The sequence below is a fragment of the Rhamphochromis longiceps genome, linkage group LG5 (genome assembly GCF_057381845.1).
Source record: "Rhamphochromis longiceps isolate RC_006_pf linkage group LG5, R_longiceps_female_GT1.1, whole genome shotgun sequence".
NCBI classification, from domain to species: domain Eukaryota; kingdom Metazoa; phylum Chordata; class Actinopteri; order Cichliformes; family Cichlidae; genus Rhamphochromis; species Rhamphochromis longiceps.
This window is the reverse complement of record NC_140561.1, coordinates 32,324,737-32,352,262: the sequence shown is the minus strand read 5'-3', so window position 1 is coordinate 32,352,262 and position 27,526 is coordinate 32,324,737. Positions and strand designations below refer to the sequence as shown.

The window sequence follows — 27,526 nt, the reverse complement described above, 5'->3', positions numbered from 1 at the left end:
GCTTTAAGGCCATAGTTCATAACACAAGGAAAAATGTGTTATGCAATACAGCAGCATATGTGATAAAACAATGTATGCTGGGATATCACACTTCACACAGTGCACTCTATTCTGTAGCTCTATGGCGGCATAAAATATGCATTACAAAGTAACTCTTCAAAAATAAGAATCCAGACATAGACTATGTAGCCTGCTCTTCATACCGTGAATTTGCAACATGGTTAAAAACAAACAAACAAAAAAACAAATGCTTGAACTATTAAATTTTACTAAGGTTAGCTTGTAGGTGCAAGCTAGGTGTAGTAGAACTGTAGCAGACTCTGAAACACGTGTAACAGACAGGAGTGGTGCATGGACTAAATGACCAATACTGTTTTTATTTGTTAGTCATATGAGACAGAAGATTGGAGAGGACAGAGCCTTTCAATCTGTGACAATTACACTTTGCTTCCCATTCCAACCTTGTTTAGTTGTCTCTCTGTCATCTTTAAAAAAAAAAGCACTTAGAATAGAAAAAACATTTTGTTTTGTTTGTTTGTGTGTTTTTTGTTTAACCAGGCTTTCTATTGAGATTCTTATTGTCTGATTTTTTCACTGTCTATTTTATTTTATTCTTGTTTAACTTAATTCTACATTTTAACTTTGTTTTGAAATACTATTAACTGACTTTGTTTTACAGCACTTTTTGACTAAATATCAGTGAAAAATTTATATAAATAGAGAAAGACAGAGAGAGGTGTGTGTGTGTGTGTGTGTGTGTGTGTGTGTGTGTGTGTGTGTGTGTGTGTGTGTGTGTGTAAGCGTGTGTGTGTGTCAGTGTCAATCAATTTAGTTTCAACAATACAAATAAAAACCAGAAAACCAGCATGACCATAAGTCAGTACACTGAAAAAAGTCTAACATGCAGTCATTCATTCAATCTAATAAGTGCCATTCAAAACAGAATAAAATCATTGATTTGATTGTGAAACCCTTTCTTTTTGCATTTTAAAATACCACTTTTGATTTGGATGAAACTAAATATCTGTACAAAGGACACAACGCAAAGTTTTTGATTTCTCTCAAAACATATATTTCTTTTCATGTTGAACAGATAATATCTTTAATTTGAGTCAAAGTGATTTGCACTTGAACACGCCCACCAGAAATAGACCGGGACCCATTTTTATTCTGCATGGCTGCTGGAAACATCGTGTCACATCTTTGATTAATTTCATCTGAAAATAAACGTAAGTAAAGCCAAGTGTGTTACAAAAGCTTTTATAATTTGTATTGCCAAAATTGCAGAAAATAACCCCATTTAAGCTGGGTCGACAGCCACCCCTAATTTTTGCATGATTGTAGCTGCTAGCTATAAGCTAGCTAGCTATCCTGCGCAATGTTAGAACTGGTTACCAGAAACCGACCATCACAGTCGGGAATGCAAGTTAGGCAAAAAGCCGTTTTTTACCAGTATACTAACTAGCTAGCGTTACCACGATGCATCGGTGGTGGATACAGCTAGCTAGCATAAGTTCATAGTTCATAACATTCATAGTATAACTCCGTGCTCCGCTTCGTTTGAATTTTTCTGGTGAGCTCGCGGTTTCTAGACACAAGCTTGTGTTTGTGCGCGCACGTTTGTCTCTCTTCATATAAATATCTGTGTGTTATGTGTGTGTACACTGAGCGCAAAAGATAATTATTAATGTGCATGATTTAGAGACAGAAATAACACGCCAGCATATAAGATCAGTGACATAAGACTAATTCCTTCAATTGACTTTCAGGCGCGGCTCGGAAAAATGTGCATTTTCTGAAGAAATTGTAATTTTAACAGCAAAAAATTGACCCTATGCCAAACTTAGTCGCTAATGGCTGGTCTGTAGACTGTTTGGTATGTCATGTTACGTATTTCTTGGTTTTTCTATGTAATGTGTTTTATAGAGAAGTAACATTATTCTTTTTTTTCTGTATGCTTTCAGAACCACAGATCGCTCCATCCATTCCATGGCTGAAGCATACATTTTCATTTAATCTGAACAGGTATCATTTTGCATTTACACTGCACATCCTTTTTAAACATTTCATAATAATCTAGACTCTCCCTCATTATCCTCTCATTCACCTTGCTGATGTGTTGAGGACTTGATAAAAGAATACATGGTATGTCCATATCTGTTCTGTCTCTACATGAGATGCAGTCTCTTGATGTAAATTTGACAACTCTGCTATTAAATGCAGTGATTAATGTAGGACAGCAACGATTAATCAACTCATCAAGTTAATATCTTAGGGTTCTGTATTGTTTTCTTTTTTTTTTCTTGGGCTTTGTGGAACATTTATGAAAATGTTCCACTATTGATTTAATTTAATGATTATGCAATTCACAATCTGATTAGGCAAATAATTGTTCTAATAGTCTGTGACCAAACAACTATCAAAATAGTAGTTTATTATGGTCAAAGATTTATCAGGTGTGCCAGACTTCAGTTCTTCACTTGTACATTTTGTTCCATATTTTACCTCAAGATATCCCAGAAAGATGAAGCTGAGGAAGAGCTGCAGAGTACCACCATGGCACTCTTCGTCTTCAGGGACAACTCAAGCCTCCTACATCAGCCTCGAGACATCGGGATAATCATTGATGGTGTGGAAGTCCTGAATGAGTTGCCTTCTGTGGCAGCTGGAGTGGCAATGGTCTTTGGACTCTGTTATGCTCTTAATATGGAATATCCACGAGGATTCAGGTTCACCTTTGAGGCTCTTCAAAAGATTATGATGGAGCTTGACTTTAACAAGATGACCTCTAAGATTCGCAAACTTAATTGTGAACTTAACACTGCACAGTAGTGTGTTTGCATGCATGTGTATGTGTATGTGCACATGCATGTGCATGTGTGCTTGGTTATTTTGCTTGGTTGGCCTGCAGTGGTATTCTACATTCAAAATTTATAAGAACACCCATTTGAAAGGGAGATTTAAGTTGATTTCATTGATACATGTGTAGATTTATTTTATTTTTTTTACATTGTACAGGCACAGTGCACATATAAACATTTTTGAGTACTTGCAAATTGGTTTAAAAAGAGTTTTTATAATGGTTTTATGCCAGTTTTAGACAGGTTGCAGGTTTTATACTGGTTTTCAAAAGATTGCAGGTTTTATAAAACAAACATTTCTCTAATCATTTCTGCCGTAGCACTAAATCTGTATATTACTAATCCTCTCTATTGATTATAGTTAAAATGGTTTGGAACAATAAATAATTTTGAAATAATTGGTTGGCCAACTGTCTTGTTTTTTATAGGAAATGCAGAGCATTTTTGAACTGAAATAAAATGAAATGTAAAAAATATAGTTTGAATATATGTAAATCAATTACCTGGCTTCAATACAAACATATTAGTTCATGTTAATTTGGTTCGAATGTGAATACATTAGGTTGGTTAAATTTCAATATATTAGCTTGGTTCAATAATTAAAATATGGTTCTATGTAAAAAAATCAATTTGGATCAATGCAAAATTTAAAGTTTCAGTCAAGTCTAGTAATATTGTTTATATCAACATAAAAGTATCAGGTCATATCAAGTGACTCAATTTGGATTCTATAAAGCCAAATATTTTGGATGTGACAACCGGACATCATTTTTTTTTATTTGAATAGGGTTATTCTTTTTACAGTGTACAACCATATTCTTGCTATTTATTAAAATTAAATTCTGCCTTTTGCTGTTGACACGGTTAACAATATTAACACCTTCATGTAACATTTCTCCTAAGCGATATAATAAAACCCCAAAAGAAAAACCCATTTCAAATAAGTATGATTCCATTCCTGAAGTACCCTACTTGCAGCGCAGAACCTTTGTGCAGTTCACCCTCATCTGAGCAAACACCTGAGGCTTTTAAACATCTAAGAATATGTTAAGCCCAAATGGCTCATAATGATTTCCTATACGTCTGCAAAGGTCAGAACACTTTAAAATAACAAAATCCTCAGCTATGCAAGAAAGGTTAACATCTTGGTTTGTACAGCATGCTGCTGCTGTGATGTTGTAGCCAAGGGTGAACTCTCCTCTGAAGCCCTTCAAACACCACCGTGCTAGCACTGACTCTGAGCCTATAACTCCAGCCGAATGAGCAGGGTTATACTTTGCTTCTTCAGTAAGGAAAAAAAAGAGTGCTTATAGTTCTGTTTTTTAGTGCAAGCTCTCCATGATAAATATCCATGCAGAAGGCAAAAAAGCCTTTGACAAATGCCACTGGGTCCATAGGTGTGACAAGCAATATCAAAACAATAAAGGGACATGTTTAAATGTCAGGGCAGATTCTTATCTGCAGCACATATTTGAATGTGTTTTTCCTAAATTCCAGTGCAACATCCTAGTCCCATCACCACTCCACTCTCTGCCCTAAAAAGACAATCCTATTGCTCACAGCTTTAGCATTCTGTAAAACATAGCTTATATATATTGGTTAACATTCAGGATTCGCGTAAAATATCATCAGTGCTGTGTTCTCATCCCCCAACATCGAAACACATCAACGGAGGATAAAAACACGCGACAATGATGCCACCGCTGTGCCGTGCAGACCGCGCTGAAGGCGGAAATCTGCATTAAAAGACGCACTTCAATGTTTTTCAGCGCATCAACTTTAATATCTGTTGAGCTCAGGCGCTATCTGGTGTGCAAAACCCACGATCAACAAACGCCTTGGAGTGCGCTTCAGCATTGGAGCTATACTTGTGCGGTACTCAGAAGTAGGTGCTGTCATGCAAGCTGGTCGTGATAGTCGATGCAGATGAATTAAGACTAACTACATAACTAGGCCTACTGCTACCGTTCTTCTTCCGTTTCCATTTAGTACATAGACACGCACACCGCACATCTTGCAGCCTGAACTGAATCCGACCATTATTCGTTGGTTTCACTCTTCCACGACTTGGTTAGTCAGTAGGGTGAAAGTTGGCATGTGGCGAGAATGGTACCGATCGCCTCCACCCGGCTGTCCTGTTAATGGTCAGTTAGTAGTCCTGATTCGCTGTCACATAACGAATGCCTCAACTCACTGACAGTTCGGATATTGTTAGACCCCACGCATAGATCGGAAAGCTGTGAGAGGTTCCCACTGCGTGAAAATGGCATGAAAGGGTCACACTTACCGACGGCTAAATCCAGTAGATCTGCGCACAAAAGCAAGTACAATGAGAAGACGGTCATCTTTCCCTTATTTTGCAATAAATCCCAAACTCCATCTGCGTTTACATGCCCTCCAGGTTTCGGCTGTGTAATCCCCACCATTCCAGAGGTATGCGATTCAAAGGTGCCCCCAAACTATTCATGATGCAGCTCAAGTCTAAGTGGAGAATTCGGAGAAGTTGAAAATGAATGCAGCATTCAGAGCAGTCATAAACGAGCATCACATCAAAAAAAAAAATGACTCACTGGGTGCGCTTATAGAACAAGCGGAATGTTTTTCCCCCCCTCACAGTTTAAACAATAGGGAGCTGCGCTTAGCCGCGCAGAAGAGATAGGCTGTGGAAAAAACGGAGCGGTTTGGATGAAAATGTCTCTCTCTCTCTCTCTCTCTCTCTCTCTCTCTCTCTCTCTCCTCCCGCCCTCCCCCTCCAGACAGACGCACAGTCATTCCTGATCACTCGCTCTTTTATTTCACACAATTTTCCTTAATCCTACCCTGGATTCAGACCCCTCTAATTCTGCCCATTAAGCCGATTTACTTCCGTTGGATTTTTCTTTTTATAAAAAAAAAACATTTGTAGAGATCCTTGTGCTCCGTATAGTATATAGCGTACAAGAATATGCATAGGTTACGTATAAATGCACTTCCTAGTCATCTAGTTGATGAGTTAATTATCAGGAAAACATGTTTCTTTTCTACCCAGTGTTATGCATCAAAAAGTAAACCGTTAATCAAGTGAAAGGACCATTACATGATGTATTAAATCTTGTTATTGTCATACACTCTTACTATGTGGGTGCTCACGATTAGTGCTCAAAATCCCACTTACTGGAGAAGATAATAAGTGTACATATTAAGAGTATTTTGCTGGAGCAAATCCACAAAGATGTATTTGAGTTTAATAAGTGCCTGTTTTATTGAACTGGCCTGACTGGTAAAAGTTGCCGTTCTCTCTCAAATTGTCTGCAATCATTTGTATCATTAGGGAACATCTGTCATGCAAGCAGCAGTTCCTGTGCTATTTTTTTTTTTAATACTTTGACATTACCGACATCAAAAAGCATATCGCTTTTACCAAAACTGCATGCTTTGGTATGGTACAAACTATAATAATGATACCTTGATTAGCATTTCCTTCCTGTCATAGAGCTGGATCAGTTTTACGGCTAATTTTGAAAATAAGATGAAGACTGAAGAATCTGGTATTTTCTAAGATTTTGATCATTTCCAAAAATCATTAGACATGCTCAAGAGTGAGTTCACTGCAAGTACATACTCCAAGATTTGGAAAAGTTTGACGAGTGCCTCAGGCTGTGCCATTCTTGTCAGCATCACCTTAGCATGGTCAGTTTTGGTTTTCTGTTTCAGAATCAGAATCAGAATACTTTATTGATCCCTGGGGGAAATTATTTTTTGTTACAGTGCTCCATTTTAAACCATGGTTTTACTCCGAAAGGATGTTTCTGACAATACAACCTTTTGTGAAATGGTCCTCTGGGTTTTCATTCAAAGTGCAGGCAACAAGTTATTAGGGAAGACAGCCACCATCATGGCAGATCCATTCTTCAAAAAAATATGAATGCAGTTGAATAAAGTCATTGGTTTCCCATTTTCTGCAAAGCCGACTCAATATATCAAGACAATATATTTTTATTGATCTGTGCAGCAGTGAAACAGTAAGACCTTTACCAATGCAGGAACCCCAGTAAAGGTGTGTTCTAGAAGGCATAGGCTTAGTGGTAGATACACTTTTATTATTACAACCTACAAAGCACTAGGTAGGAATACTAACTTATGCATGTACACTCAATGGCCACTTTATTAGATACACCTTGCTAGTACTGGGTTTGACTCTGTCCTGCCTTCAGAACGACCTTAATTCCTTGTGGCATAGATTCAATTTTGTTTTGTTATGGTCCACATTGAAATGATAGCATCACGTGGTGACTGCAGATTTGTCAGCTCGACATCAGCCATGGAAATCTCCTGTTGCACCACATCTCCAAGTTTCTCTATTGGACTAAAATCTGGAGACTCTGTGTGAAAATTCCAGTATATCAGCAGTTTCACAAACATTCAGAATATCCAACAACCTTAGCACATTTAAAGTTACTTAGATTATCTTTCTTCCCCATTCTGGTGCTTGGTTTGAACTTTAGCAGTTCATCTTGACCATGTCTACATGCTTAAATGCACTGAGCTGCTCTCATGTGACTGGTTGATTAGGTCTGTTCTTCACCTGTCCTTACATCTCTGATCTGCTATAAATGTGGTGGGTGTATGGCTGGAGACTAGTAATACAATCAATGCAGTGCTGAGTTTGTAGTTTTTGAGATATGTGGTGGTCTCATTTTTATCAATTTGACTTCATAATAATCCTAGTGGTTAAAATGTTTTTTTAAAAAAACAAAAAAACGTTAATTGACTCTTTTATTTAACTTCACTGATGTTAACATGCCTGTTACAGCAGACACTGCACCAGTATATTCAAACACCTATGAACATGCAAATGAAGAGCTAGGCACCGTCCCACAGTGCTACCCCTCACTGCTCGTAGGATAGAGAGGAGGCTGGAGGGTTTCTTGGTTAAGGTCTGCAGCACAAATGCACTATCACACATCTCTAGAGGGCAGTGTCAACAACAATTTATTGGGGTAACAGAGCTGAACGTGTTGCTGTCCATATGGCATCTAACCCTACATACAAAGAGGGGTCTTTACTCTCTGTATGTAGGGTTTCAAGAGTCCAAATTCTGTCCACATGCTTTGTTCAGTCATTGACTCTTAAACTGGTCTTTAGTCTTTTATTTGGGATCTGAGAAATTGAGAGGAAGAGGAAACCCGACACAGATAGACTTGACTTCATTAATGACGATTGTCCTGAATCCTCTTGCCTTTCCAGTTATCGTTTAGGACTTGCTCACCCCAAATTAAACATTAACAATTCTGTCTGTTGACTGCCAAAGGGTGTGTCAAACAGTCAGCAGCTGCTTATTGAATACACATTATTAGAGTTTAAATCTGTTAATTCCAATAAATTAAAGAAATAATATTCAGTTTTGAGTGACACTGTTCAATTGGCCTATAGTATAACATATTTATAATTTTCACACAAGGGATTAGATTTAGGCAGCACGGTGGCACGGTGGTTAGCACTGTTGCCGCACAGCAAGAAGGTCCTGAGTTCAATCCCACCATCAGGCCGGGGTCTTTCTGTGTGGAGTTTGCATGTTCTCCCCGTGTTTGCGTGGGTTCCCTCCGGGTACTCCGGCTTCCTCCCACCGTCCAAAGACTTGTGGGGATAGGTTAATTGGATAATCCAAATTGTCACTAGGTGTGAATGTGCGAGTGAATGTGAGTGCGAATGGTTGTCTGTCCCTGTGTGTTGGCCCTGCGACAGACTGGCGACCTGTCCAGGGTGTACCCTATGACAGCTGGGATAGGCTCCAGCGCCCCCCGCGACCCTGAAAAGGATAAGCGGAAGCGAATGGATGGATGGATTAGATTCATTCTCCTCATCCTTCCACTCCTTTCTCTGCACATGTCCAGAGAAGAAAATTCTAAACAGCTATAATCACACACATATTTTCAATATAATGCTGTTCAGTACTAACTTATTTTTTTTATTTAACTACAACTAATACATAATGTAGGTTCTGTGGGGACATGCACGCACGCACGCACGCACACACACACACACACACACACACATATATATATATATAACCGCAGACACATGCATACAGACAACCCCACCTATACAATCCACAGTCATATGACACACTGACACACATACCTCCAAACTCATACAAATCTAGGGCTCAACATATGGTTTTGGGGGGTTGGGGGGGGGGGGGGGGGTGTAGCTGACACCATGAGAAGCCCCTTTAAGTGCAAATATGTATGTATCCAGCTGATGCAATATCTGGGAAATCTACTCTTGTTTTAGGACAACAGTGGGGAATTTGAATTCCCCCTCCTCAGTATTGCCAATTTTCCAAGTGGGGGGAAAATCTGTCCAGTCCTGTTGAATCAAGTACTCTTTCTGAGTGATTCAGGGTGGTGACTCATTAAGTAAATGTGCTTGTTTTCCTGTCACCTCTTTAATTTTCCAACTAAGCTCAACTGGATGTATGTGATTATCATCTTTACAGAAAGATTGCATTGCTGGGGGGCTGGGAGGTGCTGGCCGTCAGATTGGGGTCTGGGATGCGGGGCCTCCCTGCTACTGCAGATAAGGAGGTGGTCCACTTGCCTCCACCCCAGAGAGAAGGGTTACATCTCCTGGGTTTAGGTGCAGCTTGCCCCTCTGGGGGCGGAGGTACCTGGACCTGGACCTGAGCACACAAGAATTTCACTCGCATGTGCTGTGCCAGTGTGCCTGCACATGTGATGTGACAATAAAAAGTGATTTGATTTGATTTGATTTATAGAGTATGTTTGGGGAGTGTGATTGTCTGTGCAGTGTCTATTTGTGTCTGTCTACACGCTGGGTGAGTGCCGAGTATTTGGTTGTGTATATGGGGGTGGGAATGCACGTTTGTGTTCGCGTGCGCCTGTTCGTCTGTGTCTATATGTCAGGTTGGGTCTTAGACTCAACCTCTCTGGGTACATCTCAGGCCCTCCAAAGTACGGAGGCCTATCTCCCCTCACCACACTCCCTGCCGGTGGCTGATGCCCTCAGACGTTGGTGTGTTGGTGGTTCTTGTCGACTGGGGCTGGGCACTCATGTATGTACCGGCTCACTCCTGGTGGGCGATTGGCGGGGCCTGGCGCCTGTGGCCCGGCTGGGCCCCTTCCGTGGGGTGGGGTGCCCTCAGGCCTCTGGCCTCTGGGCCTGAAGCTTGGTCCTCTCTGGCACAGCTGGCTGCCAGCAGAGCCCGCGGGCATGCCACTGCAACCCCCTCTGGCCTCTGCTCTGTAGCTGCGGGGTGACCTCTCCTTTGGGGCTCTACTCAGCTCTTCCCAGGAGGGTGGCACAGTTCCCCCCCCTTTTGGTGGTCCTCCTCGGGTCCTCGTACTCTGGGGCCTCTGGATGTCTGGGGCCTGGATCTCCTCCATACCTACTTCATGCCCTGGGGGACGGGGCTATGGCTCCCCACACTCCCTAGCAGATCGTTACATGGAGAAACCTTTGGAATGCAAGCATGCTGATCCACACAGGTATGCACACAGGTGTACACACGGGTGTTCACAGACGCGGACTACACCTTTCTTGGCTGCTGCCTCAAAGCACATTGTGCGCTGTCTATCTTGCGTGCTGCACAATAGCGTTTAATATTTAGTATCTACTGTTATCTACTGCTAGCTAGTTTATTGTGATGGTGCTGTATTTATTATGTTGCTCTTTTTTTGTTTGCTTTCTCTTCTGTTTTTTTTTCTCCATACAGGTGATCCAGGTGTTTTGTTTGTTTTTCTTTCTTTCTTCCCCCCTTTCTCACCGTCTCTTCTCCCCTCTGTTTTTCTTTTTCTCCCTCTCTTTCTTTCATTCTCTCTTTCTGTCCTATCCCCCAGTCATGTCTGTCCCGTTTGTAGCAACCGAAAATAAAATAAATTCATAATTATAATAAAGGTCAATCAAATGGACCAATATGGCAAGGCCATGATGATCCACTTGGTAAAATAAATCTGCTTAGCATCTTTCTTGGCCTTAAGACAACAATTCTGATGGCTAAAGATCCAAACGGGACACAAAAAAAAAAAAAAAAAAAAAAAGATTGCATAAGAACTACTCAGTCAAATTTCAGAAAAGTTGGAGAGGTGTGGATGGGAAAAGAAAGGACACATTAAATTGTAGTGCAGATCTTGATATTTTTCATTAAAATTGCAGGATAGGGCAGTGGCATTGACCTTGGAGGAGAATGACCTTTCTGTTTGGCTTATTTGAGTGCTGATGAAAGAAGAAAAAATTGTAAAAAATTGTCAGGGAAAAAATAAATGCCTTATCTTTATTCCGTTATCTTTGTCCAATTTGTCCTACAGACAAAACAGGCCAACGAAGAATAGCATAGCGTAGCATAGCTGCATTTACAGTCTGGCTGTCCAAAAATTCAGTTAGTGTTTCAGATATTGGACACTGCAATAGTTTAGCTGCACCCTCTTCACCATTTTGTTGCCAAATCACCCACACCACCTCTAAATGCCCTCAAAATATACTGTTTAAAAGAAAAGAAAAAAAAATTCAAATAATTAGTTATTTTGAATTTTGGTGTAATTTTGACTATACACACACACACACACACACACACACACACACACACACACACACATATATATATATATATATATATATATTTGTATGTATGTGGGTGTGTGTGCATCCATGCCAGGGAAAAGCATAGTAACACATTGGCAAACCTAACCTGAAAACAATTTGAGTGGGGAAAAGAATAACATACAGATAAAAGTACAAATAATGAAAAGAAAATGAGGAACTGACCATTTAAATAACACAAGGATTAACTAACATTAACTAAGAAAGGGAAAAACAAGTAACATAGAAAAAAAAACAGCTAGACACAGACAGAGGGAACACAGAAAACAGCGTCAGACAGAAACTAAGGTGACGCCGTGATTTTGGCATTGCCTTCTTATGAGTAGAAACTATGGCATTGATTTCAAGGTATGTTGCTCAATACATATCTAAGAGCTAAAAACAAGCCTGCCTCACTTGCTTCCACCTTTTCATATAGCATTAAGTTGGTTGTATGAAACCTCACAAAAGGTTTAAACAGGTCTGTCACTAGGACCATCTAACAAGATGACATGAATCAATTGTGCAAGGTGGTTTCACAAACCAGTGATGCGACCTTTGTGTTTGTTTTCTGTCAGACACCTGCAAACAGTAGTGGTGCAGTCATGTGGGAATTCATCTGAGGACTGATAGTAGAAAAGACTGCCTAGCTTTTAAGCATTAAGCTGCCAAAAGGAACCAGAAAATACAAGAAAGGAAAGGAAAGACAATTGTGGTGTGACAGGATCTCTTCTGAATTGCCAAATACAGTATATTATACCTTTAAAGTTACATGAAGTTTTAGATGCATGCTTTCTCTGACTGCCTGCTCAACTTTCTGACTGGCTATGCAGTCAATGGTGTCAATATATGATATTATTGGTTACACCAACAAAATAGACAAGAGTAAAGCACACTCACAATCCAGCAATGTCCAGTGGCTGATTTTGAGTTTTGTGTGCAAAGGCCCTGACAGCTTAATTTCAAGGCCACGGACTTGCTCATCTATGATAAACTCTCTCAAAGGGTGTCTTAGTCATTAGGTTTTTGGAGGGAGGACAGAGCCTAGAGGAACATCAGATAGCACAGCTTAATGATGCCATCTCTTTCAATAGTCTGTATGTATTTCTTAAATCATTAATTAGGCTAAATTACTATCCAAATGTGTAGTAATGGAATTGCCTTTCATCTTCTGAAACCTTGACCTGAATGTAAACTTGTCATCAAAGTAAATGACCAGTCAGCTATTAACCATCTTGCAGTTTTGACCAGTTTAATTACTTAGGTACACCAAGATTGATTTTAATTATCTCCATTACTCAGTCCAAATGACGTTCATGTTTAGAGTCTTATGTGAAGAATTTTTAATAAGACAATCACATCTGAGGAAGCTTTTAGACTTCCATTAGCAAAATGTGACAGTCTCGCCAGTGCAAAGTAGTAGCGAAGGCAGAGTATCATCATCAATATTGCTTTTCTGACCATTACCAAAACCAGAAGTCAGTCCTTTTTGATTACTGTGCTTCACGCCCTAGTGAAAACATGGGAAGAAATTCAATACTGAGAAAGCAAATTTACATTACTTCACATGGTATTAAGTCAATATCTTCTAATTGTAGGGTTAAGTCTTTTGAAAACATAAAAAAACAAGTTATCTCTAAAATATATTTAAACATTAACTGCATAGTCATATGAAAAAAAAAATCAAAACAAGACTTCCCATGTTTTCAGATGTCATAGCACATCTATGTCGAAGCATGCATATTTGAAATAATGTCTTAACAAAGCAGACCGGCTACGACCAGCTCACCAGTTGTGTTAAAATAAATGAGGAAAACAGACTGTTATATTACCAACACACACATTAGTGGCATGCCAACACAACATTCATTATCCTGAATAAAAAAAATCTATTAAAAAAAGTCACTAGGCTAACTGTTTTCAAAGAAATTGCTACTAACTCTTTACCAAGCATAGATAAAAGGCCAGACTCAAGGCAGGGATTTTATTACACCGCAGTTTCTCTATGTCATTTTCTCCCTCACACTCCTCAGACCCGCAGCTTTGAGGCTCTTACATGTTGCAAATGCTCATTTTCAAAGAGATTACAACACATATCTGTCAGAAGCAGAATTGCATGGATATTATGCATGGGGGACAACTCAGAAGTCTGCCAGTGGGGAACACATTGCAGTGTGCCTGAACCATCAACAGAGATTAGGGGTGACTTCTTAAAATGGGACAAGACCAGGCTTGCGGGGTTGACCAGGTTAGAACCAGCTGTAGACGTGCTTTAGCTGCACAATTTCACTTTATTTGCAGCACACGTAGAAAGGCAGAAATAAAACGTCTTTGTCAGCTACAAGTATTTCCTGAAGCAATTGGCCTCACATGACTCACTGAAAAGAGTGATACCCTGCAGTGGCTTTACTTGTGGCTATTAATACAGTAATGCAACACACAAACACAAATCAGAGTATACACTTAAAATAAGACCAGGGAGAAAGGACACTTATCATAGCTTTTCAAATATAGCAACAAATAAAGAAAAAATAAAAAAAAGAGAAAGATTATGCGATAGTATCTCAATTTAATTATTTGAAGTGGGCATGCTTTGATCATTTCAAGCTCAAAGTTTTTATTCCTGCGCCTTAACAGAGTAGATTTGCATGATTAACAGTGTAAAAAAGTTCTTATTTAGTTTCTACTGGCCGTTCTGTTTATCCTCTGTATGAAACAAGCTGTCTTATATCCTGTTTCCTTACTATCTTTCCTAAAAGCCCCTTTTTTTTTTATTTCTGATTGGTTTCCTTTTGCTTGGCTTCAGCACCTGGTGCTTGTTAGCACCACCTGCTATGTGGAGGCATTTAAAATAAACATGATTTGTAGCTCTTGATTTGAAATTGTTTCGTCTTGATTTGATTATTTCTAATATAAGAGTGGACAGCACAAAAACCCTCTCCAACCAAGACTGCATTAGAGCATTGCCTGGTTATTATGGAGCATACATCCACATGTATACAAAGTTGCAAATGTAGCATTCCAGGTTTGCCCTGAGCGGAAGTTTAAATGTTTGGAGTAAAGAACAGGTGGGATTGTCCTTTCTATAAAAGGAACAGAAATATGGGGGGGGAAATACAATATGTCAATTTTTTAAGGTATAATTAAAAAAAAAAAAAAGTTTAATAAAATATCAGTTTTTAGCACCAATCTTTTAATAGACTGATGAAGAAGAGAAACGAAAAGTCATATAGAGTGTGTACTTGATTTTAAATGCCACTCTTTCTGAAAATGAGTTACAAGAAGAAGAAGAAAAGTTTGAAAGCCAAATAAAAAAGTCTGCTTGACTGGGAAATTATAGCATAAATCACTACAATTTTGCTTCTACAAAGTCACTTGCGCGATGGGGCTTGACACCCTCAAATTCCTATCTACATCTTAAATTCAAAATCCAAATGCTCTCATGCAAACCAGAGCCATTGTGTGAATGGTTGAAAGCAGCGTGTTGTAAAGAGCGCTTTCAGTACTCTGGGAGAGTAGAAAAGCGCTATATAAGAATCAGTTCATTTACCATTTAAAATAAAAGGTATAAATATTAGGAGTGGGTTTTAATAATCGATTCATCGATTAAAATCGATTCTGGCTTGGATAACGTGATATCGATTCAATAAAATCCTGAATCGATTTTTTTATACAAATGTATTTTGCCCAAAATTCCAGAATCGCAGGTGAAACATCACAAAATTTTGACAACCACCAAACACAAAACAGTAAATGAGAGCAGGTACACGGCTTCTGCACAAAGACGTAAACACAAAGCGGGGACCCGCGGATCAGAATCAGTGAGATGTCGCCTTTCTCACCCGACGGCACGGACACGGTCGGGGCTGAAAGCCGACAGCTCGCTGATTCTGATGTTTCGGCGGCTCCGCGCTTTGTGTTTACGCCCTTTTTGCGCTGATTCTAAAGCTGTTAGTTTCATCTCCAAACAATATTGACCGAACCAGCAGCAAAAGAAGAGACACGCTTAGCCGTTTCTCTAATAAAACCGCTGTAACTTCAGAGGTAATGTTCATAAGTTGATTAATGGTTTTCTTTCGTATTTGATGTACTGCAGAATATTTTTATAAAATCCCAGGCCAGGAAAATCACCTTGATGTTTTTCTGGGTTTTATCTTCAGCTACTTTGACACAAAGGCCTCTGCTGTGATGCTCACACCTTTGATAAAGTCTGGAAAGTATCAGGTTCCTTTTTATAGATACAAAAATATGTAAATGTACTGATCTGAATTATAATATTTCTGACTGTCTGAGGCAAAATTTCCCAGATTCAAATCGAATTGAATCGTAATCGAATCGATTCTAGAAATCAGTGATGATACCCAGCCCTAATAAATATGCCTTTGCTATTTACTTGCAAGTTAGGTACCACACATAGTCTTCCTACCCGTCTAATCAGAAGTACTGCTAATTTCCTGGAAATATTGATGTACTGTAATACTATTGTTACTCACCTGCTTTCTAAGCAAGGTTCTACAAAAGAGCTATACACAGAACTTCACGTGTATTTTTTCTTCATTTCTAGGATCTCAGGGAGTGACTGCTTTGACTTTCCTTTGGCCTAATGGTTATATGGATTTTCAGTTTTACTACTGCCGTACCCTCTATCAAAGTCATGATGTCACACAGGTCTGTGACTTTACAAGGTCCCAAAAGCTAGATCACAACTCATCCAACATTACAGGAGTGAAAGAAATCTGAAGGACAATTTCTAAATAAATCAATTTTAATTATATTATATTATATTATGTTATATTTTTAGTTTAATTTTATTAATTTATTTTTGCATTTATGAATATGCAAAATAAAACTTTACTTCTTATGAGACCCATCTGTTTAGTTAGGTGGGATTTTGGTTTGATTTGTTAAATCAACCAAAAATATGCAGATATTAAATCTGCATATACTGTAGAAACACCCTCAAAATGGCTTAACTCAACTTTGCTTTATCCTTTTTCCCATAGTGTAAATGTCAAGCCATTATTGAGACATAACTGAAATAAAGTTTAAAGTTCATGTTTATATGGCCAAATACTAGTCAACTATGTGATAACACAATATAATATCTGTAGTATCCCAGAATCAGTGTTATTACTTGTTGCTTTTATATTTATGTATATATTTATGTTAATATTTAAAATCTCCATTTCTACACTTTATTTTATACAATTGCTTTGTTTTCTGTTGTATGTATATAGCATATGCTGCTATGACAACTCAGCTTCCCTCTGGGATCAATAAAGTTTCTCTGATTCTGAGTCTGATGTCATTGAGCTGAATTGAAATCCTTCGTCTCTTCCTTACTCTGTTGTTGGGACTGCTGTCCCTCCTCCTGCGATGCACTGCAAACCTAGTGCTAGCAACAGTTACTAGTTGTGGCTGGTACTACTGTTGATGGTTGATGACTGATGCAACCCCGACAGCAAAAACGTTGATAAATTTGACACATTTTGCTGCATCTATTTCTAGTTTCTTTTCATTTTTCTCCTTTACCTTTTCAGCTCCATCCTTTCATTTACAATGTTGGGATTTTTGTTGTCTTTTGTTGTCAGCCACTTTTGTCAGCACGAGTTTTTCCATTGAGATGTATTTTCAAAGTGTTCGTTTAATTATTTATTTATTTATTTTTATCAGTGTATGCATTTGAGCCTATGTGTATACTTTTGTTCCTCTTTGGATTAGAGAAAATCTGAAATAGATTCAAACATTCGCACCAAATGCTTGTTTTGTAAAGTTATTAAGGATGTATAATGTACAATCATTCCACCCAGGAAAAAGAAAAGAACAGTTCAAAGAAATAAAAGTCCAAAATTAGTATGACGTACATACCCATAATGAGCTTTGACAACAAAAGCACTCTTTTCGTCATTTGCACAGGAAAGCATTAGAGCTTATAGCCTGTTCATATTACGCATATGCCAGTATATATTGCTATTTATTGCAAGACAATAATAAATTACAATTCAATTAAGTTTCCTAGCAGAACATATTTCATTCTTGAAAAATGATTGTAATGTTAAAGGATGTAAAGTAAACGACTTTACATCTTGATATATTAAAATAAAAAGAATTTTAAAAAGACATTGTACAAATTGTAGTAGTTGCAATGATGTAAATATTAGTTCTAGTTAGGAAAAAAGTTCTCTGTTGCATTCAGTAGTTGTTATTAATACACTTACCATTAAAACAATGTAAAGTAGGTAATACTTTTTTTCCTTCCCTCATTCACTCTGGAACTTGAAGAACTTTTTGTACCTTTGAGCCAAAACATTATAGCTACTTATGGAGGAATCAAATATCACATAATAAAAGCACATGTAAAGGTCTGGGCTATTTTAGACTCCAAGAGAACAGCCAAACATTGTATTTAGTGTGGTTGTAGGAGAAATGATAGTCACCTTTAAAAAAACCATGAAGGCTTGTGAGAGGCATCCAGTAGGTGTCTGACAATGGTCTATAAACTACGAACTAACAGCACTGCACTGGCAGACATGCTGGAACAGGTCGTCTCCAGGGTAGATTAACCTTATATATAAACTCTCCTAAACTAAAAGTTATTTCTGAACAGATCAAGGATTATGAATTTCAGGTGACATATGCATTATAAAAGAATGACCTCATGGGCAGTATAAGCAGGAGACCACCAACTACTTTTACTGTGTACTAGTAAACTTATAGACATGAATTCTCTCTAGTATGGTCTCAGTGTATTTGACTCATGTCCGCATCTTCTAGACCAGGGGTGGGAAATTCCAGGCCTCGAGGGCCGGTGTCCTGCAGGTTTTAGATCTCACCTTGGGTCAACACACCTGAATCACATGATTAGTTCGTTACCAGGCCTCTGGAGAACTGCAGGACATGTTGAGGAGCTAATTTAGTCATTTAAATCAGCTGTGTTGGTTCAAGGACACATCTAAAACCTGCAGGGACACCGGCCCTCGAGGCCTGGAGTTGCCCACCCCTGTTCTAGACAGTCAACTACTGTTTAAGGAGCAGTCAGGGTCAAATACCTACGCAATGTCTGACAGTCATTATATTTAGACATCATAAAAAGTGGGAAGGACACATATGCGCATCTGTCATATCTATCTGTTTAGACATATTGAGTGGATTTTAAACCATCCCTCACCTGTCGCAGACTCTATGAAGAGACCTATCGCCTGAGGAGACTTCTTTGTTCTGTCTACAGTATAAGTGAGTCGCAAACACAGCTGAAGGACACATCCTCAATACCAGCAATGCAACCATTGCTGGCAAAGGCAAAGCAATAGCTTTTTTACCTAGAGTGTCCTTTATGTGAATGTCAAAGTGTCCATGCAAGGGCCACAGCGCACCAACATGAGGCACTGTAGTCTACAACCAACATTCCCTCAGTGAAGAACTACTTCAGAAAAGGTGGTGATAATCTTCCTTACCTCACTCATCTTACAAGCTATATATAGCAGGAGAAAAAAAAACAGATGCCTTATTTTTCAAGAATCAAATCTAAGTTGTAGGTTTCGCCTTACATTTGCAATTATAATAGTCACATTTGTTCCTGTTAATACTTCCCAGACATTTAAGCATTTGCTATCCGTTTCATATAGTGCAGTAAGAGACCAAGACATTCATCTTTCACAACTCCTCTTACGTTAAGATTAGGTTGCTGATGTTGACTCAGATTGCTCTGTGAGCAGTGACACTGTATGTATCATCCTCATCTACATTCCCTTGTGCAGCCAAGTCACTCACCAGAGATGAAGTCAGACTTCAGTAGATGAAATTAATCGCTTAACCTCTACACAATCAGCTGCCAATAAATTACACGGGGAAATGACTTATTGCATACATCAAGCTCACATCATCAGAAGTTAGTCTGTCATACTTAATCAGAAGGTTTGGTGATATGCACATTTTTGTGGAAAGAAATTCCATTGTCACTGTAATCAAAAGCTACAGTATACTGCAGATGTAGCACAACTATTACTCCCTGTAGTGGAATCACGCAGAGACTGACTCTCATCAAATATAATCTGCAGCTTCCCACCAAAAGTGTCCGTGTTTATCCATATGCTGTCCATATTTCTTCACGAAAGGGAAAGAATAACAGAGCTAATGACAAAAATCACATTCTGATTCCTTTGAATGCTCTTATATAAAAGCTAACTTAGCCATATTGTGGGAAAGGATTCCACTGTGAACATCACAGATGAGTAACATTCAATCAAGTGGAAAAAAAACCCCTACATCCATGTCCACAGGCCATACTAATATCTGTATTCATGCTAACAACATGCCGTGGGGATTAATGGTGATGTAAATGGGAGCACTCACTCTTCACTGCAGCTGGTTTACATCATCCGAGCATTGGTTGAGCTTTGGCTTGGGTTTCAGTTCTCACAGTCATTTCGTCAGTTTTGAGGGAATCCCTAGGTTTAAAGGAGCTGGTCAAGTAAGAGAGCAGAAGAGACACAAATATTATAATAACATTAGTCATTCTGAAGGGGTAGAGTTTATTCATGGTAAGTGGGGCTGTTAAAACCTCTGCCTCTAGCTGACCCCTCTGTCTGGCAATAAATATTTTAAAACAGGCCCTGAAGGTCATTTCTAAGGTATGTGTGAATTTATATTCAGTGTGACAGTGTTTAAACATCAAACTGAGAGTGTTTATTGCCTTGCACTGTCTAAGCAATGCATGCTACTAAATACTTACTGTAGTTTACTTTTTTCCCCGCTATTTATAGAGATTTTCGTTAACACAGTATGGTGCAGTATCAGACCATAAACACAGATACAGTGGGGGAAAATAATTATTTGATCCCGTACTGCTAATTTTTGTGGTAATTTCATTTTAATGGAGAGAAACAGCCAAACAAATCAAGAAAAAACACATTACATAAAAATTATATATTGATTTGCATGTCACTGAGTAAAATAACTATTTGATCCCTTACAACTCTGCCTCAATTTTGTCTCCCACAGATTGGCTTTGTGACCATGTGGCAAGCAATCAATCAATCAATTACAGATACTCCTGATCTGAACTGTACATAGAATCAATTTCTTCCATTCCAACCTCTCCACCACAAAGAGCTGTCAAATGACACCATGGAAAAAAATATAGACCTGCACAAGACCATCAGAAAGAAGCTTGGTGTGAGGATAGCAGCTGTTAGTGTAATTATAAGGAAATGGAAGAAATATAAATTGACTATCAATACTGTATAATCTTGTCATGGGACGGTGGTGGGTGGTGGATTAACCCAATAATGAGCTGAAGGCAAGTGGGACCACATACACCAAGAACACTATTAATACCAAACTATGGCCTAATTGATTGAAATCTTGCAGTGCCTGTAAGGTCTCTCTGCTCAAGACGGCGCATGTACAGGTTTAAGTTTGCCAATCAAACATCTAAATAATGTAGAGAAGGCCTGAGACACAGTGCTGTAGTCAGAAGAAACCATTAGACCACCACACATCTAGACCATCTCCCCAGTCAAACACAGAGGTGGAAACAAATGCTGTTTTTCTGATAAGGGTACAGAACAACTTCACCACATTGAGGGGACAAAGGACAGAGTCATGTACCGTAAAATCTTGGAATCTTGGACAATGACCCAAAACACACTACCAAGGCAACAAAGAAATGGCTTACTAAGAAGCACAATAAAGGTGTTTTCACACCTGTGGTGTTTAAACCTTTTAAATCAAACTCTCATTTGTTTTTTCCCTCTGGCTGCGGTTCTTTTGCGCAGGTGTCAAAACCACAAGCGCACTCTGGTGCGGACCAAAACAATCACAATGAGAACCTTTCTCATGTGGTTTATAGTGACACATTTTGGTTCACTTGGATTTGGAAACAAACGAAACCATAGGGAAAAGCTACAAGTTTAAAGGTAGAAACGCAAAATGATGACTCCGCGGGGGTCTAAGGTAGAAAACCAAAATGACTGCTCTCCGGGGGTCTAAGTGTTAAAAAGAAATGCTTGCCATCAAAGATTTCTTCACCAAGTACCAAGTACTATTTTGTTTGGGGATCAAATACGTATTTTACATAATCACATGCAAATCAATTTATCATTTTTATGTAATGTGGGGTTGGTTTTTTTTGGTATTTTTGGTTGATATTCTGTTTCTCTCCATTAAAATGAAACTATCAAAAATGATAGACTGAGTGGGCAAACTTACAAATTCAGCAGGGGGCCAAATAATTATTTGCCCCACTGTAATTTGGCTATTGTGTACAATACAGTAAGGTTAGTATGTAAAAAGAAAATACATACTGTTTAATATATAAATAGATCACTTTTAACAAAGGGGCTTGTTGAAGGCAACAAAGTTGGGTGGAAACACCAACCTAAGGTAATGCAGTCTTTTATTTTAAGAGCCCACCTTGAATTAATCCAATTTAAGGGTTTAGCTACACCGTGCGAAGCAGTATTCACTCAAACTAATCCATCTCACACCCACATCGTTGTGCACACATACGCTTGTGTGCATGTTTGCAAATACAGGCATCCATTCATGCTGTCATACCATATAAACTTTTGCAGAAGAACACACATAAACATCATATGTTACCAAGATCCAAAAACTGCCGCTACATAGCAGCTATTTCTGTTCATCTGCAAGAAAGAAATTGGGATCACCTCTTACTCCATGGTCATCATCATCATCATCATCTAACATACTGACACTCTTATAATGAACTTTTAAAGACTCCTTGTGCCATGCTTGCAAACACAGTCTACTGCTGGACATTTTAACATTAAGAAATATCAACAAAGATTCATTCTGTCCTCTTATTTTAACCTCCTGAATATTCAGCAGCCAAGTTTTAGATGTCTGTTCTGTAAGTCAGAGCTTCGGGGATAAAAATCTGTACACAGACCACAAATGAATGAAAAAGTACCGTGACTGTCTCTGGGGCTCTATACACCTTCAGTATCAACACGGCCTCAGGGCAAAATGAATGAGAGCTGCAGACTAGAGGAGTGCAAAGGAAGCAAAGAGGCACCTGGTAAATACTCAAGGTTAGGTTTCATCTCCCTCCTTAAACATACATTTTGTCTGTCTATGGAGTCGATGCTGATGAAAGTCTTCCTACGACCACTACTAAAGTAATGTGTTATGCACCAGTAAAATATTAACTCGCATAACTGCCATGCTTTATTCATACAAATGTACTACATATATGTGTGGGTGTATGCATGTGTTGGCGTGTGTGCATGTATGCATGTGTATACTTGTATACATTTACTCTTTGATCACCAACTGCTTACTTCAAGCTATTTATGCAAAAAAATTTGGATTTTACACAAGAGCATCATTACACGCTTTCCACAATAAGAAGTGGATAATTTAGACACAAATTATGCTTATTGTTGCACTGACAGTTGTCAAAGAGTGCATATGAATGATTTTCAGTACTTGATGACTATTCATATCTCTGCATTTCCATTACTTTTTCTACCTTGAATTGAATTCTTGTAATGAAACATTGAACGCCATTGAAAAGACACTAAGTGTGCTTTAAACTGCCTTTAATGTTGAGATGGATCAGCCAATTAGCCATTGTATCTCACAGCGTGCTATTCAAATTCGCTAGAGTGAAATCAAAATGGAGTGTGTCAGAAAACACTATAATTTATTGCTGCAGCCTACCTCACTATTCTGCAAAGCAGCAAATCCACTTACAGTGCAGGGATCATCAGGCATACTCACACTGCATGATGAGGAAAGGCAAAGTGGAGGATAAATGTAAAATTTTAGACATTTATATGAAGAAACAAAATGAAGGGTGAAAGTATAGGTGATGTGAACATCCTTTCACTCTGACCTGAATTTGATCATTAAAAATTTCACCGGATTACATCATGGAATTTTCTCTTAAAAGCTACCTAAAATCTGTTGCACACTGTGAATTCCTATCATTTCACTACCACATCATAAAGTGTATTAGCAGTGCAAAATTGGACCAATGCTTCAGACTTTTTGGTTAAAAAAAAAAATCCAAATTAAGTTGATTTGCACTAATGGCCTCAAAATAGTCAAATGATCTCTACAGAGCTTTCATAATAGACAATTAGTATCATCTGTTTATCTGTCTGCTCTGTGGATCCTTATTTGGCTGTCCCCTACAGTTATGGAACTTCAGGACTTGGCATTTGAACATGAGCCCTGGAAGACACTGGCTAATTAGTTCCTAAGGAAGGAGCTATCCAGCTTCCTTAGGAAGTGATGTTTTCACTTCCCATCTGTGGTCAGTGCTCTTTAAATTAAAATGTCTCAAACTCAGGAGGCAGAAAGTAACGTAGAATAAAACAGTAGTAAACTACAGGGATTTTTTTTAACATGCTTCATCAAAAACATATGCTCCCCTAACAGTGTTGCAGTGTTTAAAGAGAAAATGACTGGCTGCAAAATTGTCAAAAATTCTAATTATTCTTCAGGTTTTCCAAACAAACTACTGCTCCTCTAACTGAAAATAAAGAACTCAAATTAAGTTAAAAAAAAATGACAGAAAAGAAGAACCAGCAGGCTTGAATCTGTTCAAAGGAACTTGGCTGATTAATAAAAGTCTCGCCTGCTCAGGGGCTGTTCTCTTCTCTTACCAGATTTTATATTAAATTTTGAATAGTAGTATTATTATTAATGGCACATAGCTTCTTGTGAGATAATTAAGTTTACTGAATTTACTGTAGGCCAGGTCAATGTAAACATCACCTAAGTTGGCCCGAGTCAGAGTTTGAGTTTGCTGTGAAGTGATAGCTCTAACCAGTGCATGATAATGTTGCCACAGTTGTTTCTATAATAAAAATCAAACCGTTGATGTGTTTGACTTTGGGCACTTAATTGATAGTAGTGCATTATGATCAGCATGTATTTACTGTTGCATGTATTTTAACATACATTGTCAAAGGTAGGCAAAGACAGACTTGCAGAGAGAATTATAACCATGCAGCATACAGATGAGAGAACTGTCAGGCAAAGACAGATCTAAACCCTAATCCAATTAGTTATTTTGTTAGAATCCAAACTGACTACAAACATTGCTTTTGCTCTTGTTGTCACTGTTGTTGTTTTTTTTCCAAATGCATAGGGATCTTCCACCTGTATCAACTATGAGCAATCCAATTTGATTTTGTGCTATTAAGCTACAATGATTGCATTAATGTGGTTCATTTATGTTTTGATCAAATTAGCATGTATTTTGCCACAGCATGAGCACAGTATGTACCCATTTAACATGGAAATGAGGTTTATGCTAATTGTGTACGGCCTAATATTATCTCACTTACTTTAAAATGTATTTATTTATCTGGAACAGTGAAAACACATTTTGGTATCTACATGTGCTTTTTACAATAAGAAATATTCTGAACTGTGGTCTGAAATGCCATCGCTTAGTGCCTAGCGCAGGGTAAGACAAAGAGGCCCATCTGCAATGAGGATCTGAGATGGCGGCAAGCAATCAAATATGACTAAAGGCATTACCAAGTAATGAGACTGTGGGTGGGGGATCTTTCCCCATCTAGAGTTATTGGATAAAGGCTGTTTGTGTAAATTCTAATCCTCAAAGTAGGAGTTTAGTGGAGAGAAAATAAGTTTACTGTAGAAAAACTATAAGCTTGTGTTTTATTTCTGCACTTGAAGAGAAGATGACAGTTTGCCATATCCAAATTGTTTTTGCACCAAATTATTACAAAAATAATGGCATGTCATGTGGTGGTTCCCTTCAAATCAAGAAAAATAATAAGCAAGATTTCATTGACATTTATGTTAACTAACATCATTATGAAGAGAACAGGTTACATTTAGATGAAGAATCTTTAAATGGAGGAGCAGCAAACTCAACAGGAAATGATTTTCTGAATATTAAAGAGTGCAGACCTCTGTTCTGGGACCATAAATTGGTTCTCACAGATTGCCTCCTAAATACTGGTGGTTGGTGGTAGTGGTGACTGGTCCACTTGTTTTATTAAGTCCAAAATCAACACAACCATCTAAATTACCAAGAGACTGGAGCATTTCATGCTTCCATCTGCTGATAAATGTTGTGGAGATGTTGAGTCTATTTTTCAGGAGGGCTTGGCATCTGCTGACTGTGGCAAAACTAGTGCGAAAAAGTACAAAGAGGACAGACAGCTATCAAAGCAACCTAGGCTTCAGTAACACTTCAGCAGTGCCATAATGTGAATCACTTCCATGTCATGGTATATTAGTAAATATCAGTTGTGCTTAGGGTGGAAAGGTCTACAGTGGTTAGCACTTTTGGTGAGGTGAGGAATTTGTTTTTCCCCTCCTCTCTACTTACATTTCTTGAAATAACTGTAATGTGTGGAGATGTACAGTGGGGCAAAAAAGTATTTAGTCAGCCACTGATTGTGCAAGTTCCCCCACCTAAAATGATGACAGAGGTCAGTAATTTGCACCAGAGGTACACTTCAACTGTGAGAGACAGAATGTGAAAAAAAAATCCATGAATCCACATGGTAGGATTTGTAAAGAATTTATTCGTAAATCAGGGTGGAAAATAAGTATTTGGTCAATAACAAAAATACAACTCAATACTTTGTAACATAACCTTTGTTGGCAATAACAGAGGTCAAACGTTTACTATAGGTCTTTACCAGGTTTGCACACACAGTAGCTGGTATTTTGGCCCATTCCTCCATGCAGATCTTCTCGAGAGCAGTGATGTTTTGGGGCTGTCGCCGAGCAACACGGACTTTCAACTCCCGCCACAGATTTTCTATGGGGTTGAGGTCTGGAGACTGGCTAGGCCACTCCAGGACTTTCAAATGCTTCTTACGGAGCCACTCCTTTGTTGCCCGGGCGGTGTGTTTTGGATCATTGTCATGTTGGAAGACCCAGCCTCGTTTCATCTTCAAAGTTCTCACTGATGGAAGGAGGTTTTGGCTCAAAATCTCACGATACATGGCCCCATTCATTCTGTCCTTAACACGGATCAGTCGTCCTGTCCCCTTGGCAGAAAAACAGCCCCATAGCATGATGTTTCCATCCCCATGCTTCACAGTAGGTATGGTGTTCTTGGGATGCAACTCAGTATTCTTCTTCCTCCAAACACGACGAGTTGAGTTTATACCAAAAAGTTCTACTTTGGTTTCATCTGACCACATGACATTCTCCCAATCCTCTGCTGTATCATCCATGTGCTCTCTGGCAAACTTCAGACGGGCCTGGACATGCACTGGCTTCAGCAGCGGAACACGTCTGGCACTGCGGGATTTGATTCCCTGCCGTTGTAGTGTGTTACTGATGGTGACCTTTGTTACTTTGGTCCCAGCTCTCTGCAGGTCATTCACCAGGTCCCCCCGTGTGGTTCTGGGATCTTTGCTCACCGTTCTCATGATCATTTTGACCCCACGGGATGAGATCTTGCGTGGAGCCCCAGATTGTGGGAGATTATCAGTGGTCTTGTATGTCTTCCATTTTCTGATGATTGCTCCCACAGTTGATTTTTTCACACCAAGCTGCTTGCCTATTGTAGATTCACTCTTCCCAGTCTGGTGCAGGTCTACAATACTTTTCCTGGTGTCCTTCGAAAGCTCTTTGGTCTTGGCCATGGCGGAGTTTGGAGTCTGACTGTTTGAGGCTGTGGACAGGTGTCTTTTATACAGATGATGAGTTCAAACAGGTGCCATTCATACAGGTAACGAGTGGGGGACAGAAAAGCGTCTTACAGAAGACGTTACAGGTCTGTGAGAGCCAGAGATTTTCCTTGTTTGAGGTGACCAAATACTTATTTTCCACCCTAATTTACGAATAAATTCTTTACAAATCCTACCATGTGAATTCATGGATTTTTTTTCACATTCTGTCTCTCACAGTTGAAGTGTACCTCTGGTGCAAATTACTGACCTCTGTCATCATTTTAAGTGGGGGAACTTGCACAATCGGTGGCTGACTAAATACTTTTTTGCCCCACTGTAAATACCTGACATGGGCACCAAAAGGCTCACCACCAAAGAGATTATGTAGGCGGTATGAACGGAATCAGGCAGAAGTTTAAAAAGTCTCTTATTTTATTTGCGTTAATCAAA

General features: G+C 38.8%; 1 protein-coding gene across 2 annotated transcripts in view; it reads right to left on the bottom strand.

Moving 5' to 3' along the window:
- The window catches only part of igsf21a (immunoglobin superfamily, member 21a), a 194,803-nt gene extending 189,250 nt beyond the window's left edge, over window positions 1-5,553 (bottom strand). The window contains exons 1-2 of one of the 2 annotated variants that reach the window (XM_085407246.1): window positions 5,432-5,553; window positions 5,149-5,342 (exon numbers count right to left, since the gene is read on the bottom strand). In XM_085407246.1, coding sequence (XP_085263372.1) covers window positions 5,149-5,287 — 139 coding nt within the window. In that variant the 5' untranslated portion in view covers window positions 5,288-5,342; window positions 5,432-5,553. Of the gene's footprint in view, window positions 1-5,148 lie in introns of both variants that reach the window. The other variant, XM_085407247.1, reaches the window with a different exon arrangement.
- Window positions 5,554-27,526: the final 21,973 nt, after the last annotated feature.